Genomic DNA, 8336 nt, shown 5'->3' with positions numbered 1-8336 from the left:
AAAAAAAAAATTAAAAAAAAAAGAAGCAATACAATGCCTCCATGGTAATAGGCAAGGAGCCCGATAAAACAAGTTTGACACTAAGCTGATTCAAATACAGCAAGCAACAAAAACAAGCACTCTCTTTTGAGCATCTTCATTTCTCGTGCAGCCATACGAAGTTTTCCAAGAGCTGCTAGCCAACTTCTAGCAGATTAAAATCTTGAAAATAAGCTAAAAGAAGGAACTTCACAATATTTTTACAGTACTGTACATAATTTACAACTACTATACAAAAACACACATTTAATACAAATAATACTGTAACATAACAATATAATTATTGTCCAGCAAAGAATCCGCGGGAGATGTCCAACTCACTTGGAGCAGCTGTGCATTCTCCATCATGATTCCTCTTAGGGGACGCACCAGGGCGATCACACTGTAAAGACAAAACAAGTGCTTAAGTGTGAAAAGTTAGTACAGTTGACACTTGAACAATGTGGGGGTTGGACGCCAAACCCCTGTACAGTTGAAAATCTGCATATAACTTCTGACTCGCCCCAAAACTTAATAGCCTACTGATGACCAGAAGCCTTACCAATAACATAAACAGTCGACTAACATATATTTTGTATGTTATCTGTACTATGTACTATATTTTTACAATGAAATGAGCTGGAGCAAATAAAAAAAATCATGAGAAAATACATTTACATTATTGTATTTACTAACAAAAGCTGTGTATAAGTGGACTTGTACAGTTCAAACTTGTGTTGTTCAAGGGTCCAGCTGCATTTTGAGATCATTAACTGATCCAGAGCTCTCATGCTTAAATTCTCTCCACATAAATTATGTTTATTTCAACCAGCACAGCTCTTCTTACAAAGGTACTGTAACTATTAGACACAGGAGTTGTTTGCCAAGTTGGCCAACTTAGCTCTAACATGTTATTGGGTCTAAGGACATGGATTTAACCCCCATATAAACGACTTGACTTTCCTTGGTTCCAGAGTTATATTCTCCAGCCCTAACCCCAGGAAACAGCCTAGTAAATGCAGGAACTATACACAGCACAAGTAGCTGTGCATATATGACCCCATCAGCATGACAAGAAAAACTCAAAGTGCACATTCTTTAAAATAGTAATTGTAGATTTAATTAACAAAAATGACTGAAATAGAAGCAGTGACCATTTGCTGAGCACTTTTTGCAGGTCAGGCACTGTCACTGTTCTAAGCAATCTACATGAATGATCTCATTTAACACCCCCCAAATCCTACAAGGTAGACATCATCATCATCATCCCTATTTTATGCAAAAGGGTAACTGGACACCAAAACATTAAGTAATCTGCTTGAAGTTAGGTCTAATTCCAAAACCACACTGCAATACTTCTTCCTATAATAATTCTAAACTTAAGAACTAAAGGGGTAGTAATACAGAACCGAATTGTTGCAAAAATAGGTAAGTTCACAAATATCCCAGCAGAAATTTTAAATGAAATGAAGCAAAATGAGGTGATGTTTTCTAAAGGACCAAACCAGTTTCAAAAGGACCAACCCTAATAAGCCAAATGATCTCCAAACTCCAAGATGGAAAGTTTTCATACCACTGCACCAGATGCTGGGTGGACGATCCACGCGTATTCTGGACGAATGAGTCGTAAACAGTTAACAGCGGCCAAGTAACAGTTGCCTTGCTTCTCAAGTCCCCGCAGAGTTCGAACTTCTCTGCCAAGACGCATTCCATACTCAAACATCACTGTACCAGCTAGGAGGCAATAATAAGTCAGACATCAGAACTTCAAAAACGTGTTTTAGACGGGCGCCTGACTGGCTCTGCCCGAAGAGTATGTGACTCTTAATCCTGGGGTTGTAAATTCAAGCCCCATGTTGGGTGTAGAGATTACTTAAAAAATAAAATATTAAAAAAATGTGTTTTAGAGAATCTGTTATACTAATCAAATAATAAAATTTAAAACAGGATTGAGTTTAACTTAAAACCCCCCAAAATCCTGGGGTATCTGGGTGGCTCAGTCGGTTGAGTGTCCAACTTCAGCTCAGGTCATGATCTCACGGTCCGTGAGTTCAAGCCCTGCGTTGGGCTCTGAGCTGACAGCTCAGAGCCTGGAGCCTGCTTCGGATTCTGTGTCTCCCTCTCTCTCTGCCCCTCCCTTGCTCATGCTTTGTCTTTCCCTCAAAAATAAACAAACATTAAAAACACACACACACACACACACACACACACACAATCCTGTGTTGGTGAGGATGTGGAAAAACTGAAACTGCTTTACACTGCTGGTGGGAATGTAAATTGCTGTACCTGCTATGGAAAACAGTATTGACAGTTCCTCAAAAAATTAAAAATGGGATTACCTTGTGATCCAGCAATTTCACTCCTGGACATATAGTCCAAATATGGAAAACAGGGCTTTGAGGAGATATTTGTATGCCCTTGTTCATAGCAGCCTTTACTCATATTATCCAAAAGATGATGGCAATCCAAGCATCCATTGATGGATGAACAAAATGTGACATATATATATAATGAAATATTGTTCAGTCTTAAAAAGAAGTTACATGTGGGCGCCTGGGTGGCTCAGTCGGTTAAGTGTCTGACTTCAACTCAGGTCATGATCTCACAGTTGGTGGGTTCGAGCCCTGCATCAGGCTCTGTGCTGACAGCTCAGAGCCTGGGGCCTGTTTTGGATTCTGTGTCTCCCTGTCTCTCTCTGCCCCTCGCCAGCTCATGCTTTCTTTCTGTCTCTCAAAAATAAATAAATGTGAAAAAAAATTTTTTTTCAAAAAGAGGTTACATGCTACAATATGGATGAACCTTGAAGATATTATGCTAAGTGAAATAAGCCAGTCAAAAGGGGTGCCTGGGTGGCTGAGTTGGTTAAGTGTCCGACTTTGACTCAGGTCATGTTCTCACAGCTGGTGAGTTTGAGCCCCACATCAGACTCGCACTGACAGTGCAGAGCCTGCTTGGGATTTTTCTCTCTCCCTCCCTGCCCCCTTCTGTCCCTCCTGCACTTGATCTCTCTCTCAAAATAAACAAACTTAAAAGCCAGTCACACACAAAAAATACTATAGGATTCCAGTAGCCAAATTCATATGGACAGAAAGTAGAATGATGGTTGCCAAGGGCTGCAGGAAGTGGAAATAGGAAGCTGTTGTTTAATGAGTATAGTGTTTTCATTTTGCAAGATGAAAAGTTCTGGACATTGGTTACATGTAATGTGAATGCACTTAGCATTACCGTATACTAAAAGTGGTTACGTTAGTAAAGCTTATATGTATTTTACTACAATAAAAAAAAAGAAAAAAGATCATGTAAATATCATTTCTGACATTCATTCATTCATTCATTCATTCATTCATTCATTCAGAAAGTAATCTCTATATCCAATGTGGGGCTTGTGATAACTCACAATCCTGAGATCAAAAGTCCCAAGCTCTACCAACTGAGGCAGCCAGGTGCCTCGATTTTTGACTTTTAGATACTACATTCCCAGACAGTACAGAAGACTAGTTTAGAAGGCTACTTTCAGCCACATTGTTACCTAATTCCACACCATGAGACCAAGAAATGTTTGGATGCTCTGCTCAAGAACAGATTATTTTTATAAAACTTTAGTTACACAGGTTGAATAAGATACTGAGGAACACCTTGTTCTGAGATAGCATGAGACTCCAGAAATCAAAGGGCATTAAAAATATCTTTTAGTTTTCATGGGGCGCCTGGGTGGCGCAGTCGGTTAAGCGTCCGACTTCAGCCAGGTCACGATCTCGCGGTCCGTGAGTTCGAGCCCCACGTCAGGCTCTGGGCTGATGGCTCAGAGCCTGGAGCCTGTTTCCGATTCTGTGTCTCCCTCTCTCTCTGCCCCTCCCCCGTTCATGCTCTGTCTCTCTCTGTCCCAAAAATAAATAAAAAACGTTGAAAAAAAATTTTTTTTAAAAATAAAAAAAAAATATCTTTTAGTTTTCAAATGAAACTATTTTTCATTCCAAGTTTTAAAGTTTATACAATTTTATTTAAATTGAAGTTAATTGACTTTTTCTCCCCAACAAATGTTTCTGAGTGCCTGCCATATGTAAGACATTTTGTTAGAAGAACAAGCCTTGCTTCAGAAAGACCTGGACATTAATCAGGCTAAACTGGTCTTAACCAAGTTGATGTAATGGATGTTGTAACTATAAACGCCAACAGGGAGCGGTACTTAATCACCTATATTTCTCTGTATGGGTCAAGGAGATAAGTAATACACACACGTTTTACCATTAGGAAAATTAAGAGCATGTCTACAAATTACTTCCATCTATTCTTGCCAATGAAAATCAGCAAGAAACCTTATTAAAAGTTTTCTGAGTGAAAATGGTATAAAAATGTTACCATTTCCAAAGGGGAACCACAATGGTGATCTTGTAAAATAAGATCTTCTAATAGACATGTAATCCCTTCATTTTAGCTGTTCTTTTTTTTTTTCCTGTCTCAAAGACTAATTTTTTTTTAAGCCTCCAAGGCTCAAATTTTTTTTTTTTTTTTTTTAAAGTTTATTTTATTTTTGGGACAGACAGAGACAGAGCATGAACGGGGGAGGGGCAGAGAGAGACGGAGACACAGAATCGGAAGCAGGCTCCAGGCTCCGAGCCATCAGCCCAGAGCCTGACGCGGGGCTCGAACTCAACGGACCGCGAGATCGTGACCTGGCTGAAGTCGGACGCCTAACCGACTGCGCCACCCAGGCGCCCCGGCTCAAAATTTTTTAAATGTTTATTTATTTTGAGAAAGAGTGAGAGGGTGTGTGTGCCTGTGTGAGCAGGGGGAGGAGGAGGGGGAGAGGGGGAGAGGGGGAGAGGGGAAGGGAGAGAATCCCAAGCAGGTTCTGTGCTGTCAGCAAATGCAGGGAGCCAGATGCAGGCAGGGGTTGATCTCCTGGACCCGGGAGATGGTGAACTCAGCTGAAATCGAGTCCAATGCTTAACCAAGTCAGTCACCCAGGTGTCCCATAATTTTTTTTTCTTTTAAATCTCTTTATTTAAGTATAGTTGACACAATGCCACATTAGTTTCAGGTGTACAACACAGTGATTCAACTCCTTTATACATTATGCTATGCTCATTTTAGCTGTTCTGATAGAGTCTTCATTAGTCATCATACAAATCCAAACTAAGATACATTCTACAAAAATAACTGGCTTGTACTCTTCAAAACTATCAATGACACCAAGGGCAAATTAAGGCCAAAAGAAGGGCTCCAGATTAAAGGAGACTAAAGAGACATGACAAATATGCAATATGTGATTCTGTTTTTAACCTTTTTTTTTTTTTGAGAGGCAGAGAGACACAGAACATGAGTGGGGGAGGGGCAGAGAGAGAGGGAGACACAGAATTTGAAGGAGGCTCCAGGCTCTGAGCTGTCAGCACAGAACCCGACGTGGGGCTTGAACCCACGACCTGAGCTGAAGTCAGACGCTTAACCGACAATCCACCCAGGTGCCTCTGATTCTTTTTTTTTTTTTTTAAGTTTATTTATTTTGAGAGAGTGAGAGTGGGGGAGAGACAGAGAGAGGGAGAGAGAGAATCCCAAGCAGACTCTGTACTGTCACTGCAGAGCCAGATGTGGGGCTCAAACTCACAAACCGCAAGATCATGACCTGAGCTGAAATCAAGGGTTGGATGCCCAAGCAACTGAGCCACCTAGGCGCCCTGAAATATTGTGATTCTAGACCAGGAGGTAAGGATGGTATAGGAGGAATGTGCTATAAAAATAATCATGATAGGGGCCTGTGGGTGGCTCAGTGGGCTGAGAATCTGACTCTTGATTTCGGTTCAGGTCATGATCTCACAGTTCCTGAGATTGAGCCCCATATTGGGCTCTGCGCTGTGAGTGCAGAGCCTGCTTGGGATTCTCTCTCTCCCTTCTCCCTTCTTACATGCATGCTCTCTCTCTCAAAATAAACTTTAAAAAATCACAATAGTATTATGTTTACATTTAATTCATGAAATTAGATGTATTTCCTTAATCTAATAATTGTATTGAAATTAAATAAGAAACTGTCCTTAGAAGATACATCTTAACTATGCATGAGCCAATGATGTCCATAACTTATTCTCAAAAGAATCAACAAAAATAAGAAAAGGCCAATAGCAAGCTGGCACAAGAAGTCACAACCAGCCACAAGAATTCAAGACGCCTCTAGTAAAAAAGTTAGTTTGTCTTAAAATCAGACAGAAGATATAGACGGAATGACATCTCGCTGGAAATACCTCAAGAATGTTCTAGAATGGGATAAGTGCATCTCTTTAAGGCTAGCTGGTAATCTTCAAAGGGGTGAAGCCAATCTTGTAATTAAATATAATTTCCCCAAATGCTTGTAGAGAACACTCATTCAATAGTAAAAATAAGGTAAAAATTACATAAGTCTAACAGTATTTTTGTAAACATGACTAAACTCTAAGGTTGCCCCCAACAAAGACTGTCGGCTTCAACCGCTCACCTTTTCGGTAGTTGTGGCGATAGATGTGAAAGGCATAGAGGAGCTCATAGTAATTGTGAGTCATAAGGTCCACGGCGCGTGCACGTGATTCAATTATTGCCACAACCTAAGGAAGGGGAAGCAATCAGATTTCAAAGCAGCTAGCGTAACAACCACCACAGCTGTGTCCAGTCAGCAGTGGACATGTAAAATTACCTCATTATGCAGATTCACATAGGGAAACTCTACAAGATCCTGTAGCTGCGAACGTTCACAAAGAACTACCACCAGCTGCCGCAGACAATCTAACCGCCTAGAAGGCAAAAAAAGGAGTGAAGGCAAACTGTCTCAGTGGATTAAATAGAGCTGGTAAACTGTCTTCTCTAAAAAAAGACTAGGATTGACTACCTGCTGGAATCAGGAATGTGGGTTAAGGCTTCATATGCTTGGCTATTGTGACCCAAATCCAAATGATGTTTGAAAATGCATGTCCTTAAAGTAGCCTAAATATCAAATATAGGGGGAAAAGAAGAGTAGAAATTGAAATACTACATCCAGGACCAATCTAAAGGGAAATAACTAGATTACAGTTAGTTCTTACCTGACTTTTCCAATCATCCCCTGCTTCAGTTATTGCTGACATGGCCAACTGAATAACCAGCTCAGGCAAACCAATAACATCTAGTAGACGCAAAACCTAGAGAAATAGAGAGAGTGTCCATGAAAATTAATATGGTAGTGCACTTCAAACTGAAATAGGATTTAAAACAATCAGAAAGACAACTAGTTAAGATCAAAGATACTGACTACAAGACAGGACTATTTGGTTAATATTTATGACTTTCCTTCAGGGAGAACTGTCTGGCTCAGTTAGAAGAGCATGTAACTCTTGATTTTGGGGTTGTGAGTTGGTGGCCACCCACGTTAGGTGTAGAGATTACTTAAAATAAATAAACACAATAAAAAAAAGACTTTCCTTTAGATTCTACTGTCAACAGACTTACTGTAAAATTTCCTATTGATCTTTTTGTTCACAGCTCCATCCTCAATGTTTAGGGCTCCCAGTAAGTATTGGTTGGCAATTTCACTAACTTTTCCTACTGTTTAGGTCATAGACGAATTTAAAGCCCAATAAATAAATTGCCGCCATAGCCTTATAAAACCCTGAAGAGAATGATGTTTGACATAACCCATTTTTAAAACAAGACAGAACAGTGCTCTTCAAACTTATCTGACTGTCCACCCTATTAACAATGTCTGTGCATGGGGCGCCTGGGTGGCTCAGTCGGTTGAGCATCCGACTTCAGCTCAGGTCATGATCTCACGGTCTGTGAGTTCGAGCCCCGCATCAGGGTCTGTGCTGACCGCTCAGAGCCTGGATCCTGCTTCAGATTCTGTGTCTCCCTCTCTCTCTGCCCCTCCCCTGCTCATGCTCTGTCTCTCTCTCTCTCTCTCTGTCAAAAATAAACATTAAAAAAAAAAAAACTTAAAAAAAAAACAATGTGCATACTCTCCTAGACCTGTGCACATGTATTTACTTATATACACACAACTGTCTAATACATACATATAAAACTAAATGTAAAGAAGATAAAGATAAAAAACAGTTTAAAATCATCTTTATTAGTACTTATTCTTTTATTAACAGTATAAAACACATTTATCTTTTAGGTGCTTAGTTTTTCATACTTTCCACTGAAAGAACATATTTAGAAATGTACATAAATCCTAGGTATGTAGCTAATTGAATGTTCACAAAGTAAACATATCTATTTAACAAGCACCTAAATTAAGAATTGTGTTATGGCAGTACTCCAAAGCTCCCATGTGACTCCTTCCAGCCACTACTGACTTGTACTGGTTTTGTTTTTAA

The 8336-nt window shown here is 39.9% G+C and overlaps 1 protein-coding gene across 1 annotated transcript in view; it reads right to left on the bottom strand.

The window, feature by feature from the left end:
• The window catches only part of NUP160 (nucleoporin 160), a gene marked incomplete at its 5' end in the record, with an annotated part of 54578 nt that overhangs the window by 10431 nt on the left and 35811 nt on the right, over positions 1–8336 (bottom strand). The window contains 6 exons of the mRNA XM_040495924.1: positions 332–421; positions 1592–1752; positions 6485–6590; positions 6680–6776; positions 6872–6966; positions 7065–7160. Coding sequence (XP_040351858.1) covers positions 332–421; positions 1592–1752; positions 6485–6590; positions 6680–6776; positions 6872–6966; positions 7065–7160 — 645 coding nt within the window. The remainder of the gene's footprint in view (positions 1–331; positions 422–1591; positions 1753–6484; positions 6591–6679; positions 6777–6871; positions 6967–7064; positions 7161–8336) is intronic.

This window comes from Herpailurus yagouaroundi, unplaced genomic scaffold, assembly GCF_014898765.1.
Source record: "Herpailurus yagouaroundi ecotype Mexico unplaced genomic scaffold, PumYag 187, whole genome shotgun sequence".
In the NCBI taxonomy this organism is placed as follows: Eukaryota; Metazoa; Chordata; class Mammalia; order Carnivora; family Felidae; genus Herpailurus; species Herpailurus yagouaroundi.
Note: the sequence above shows the minus strand (reverse complement) of the source record. Positions and strands in the feature narration are given on the sequence as shown.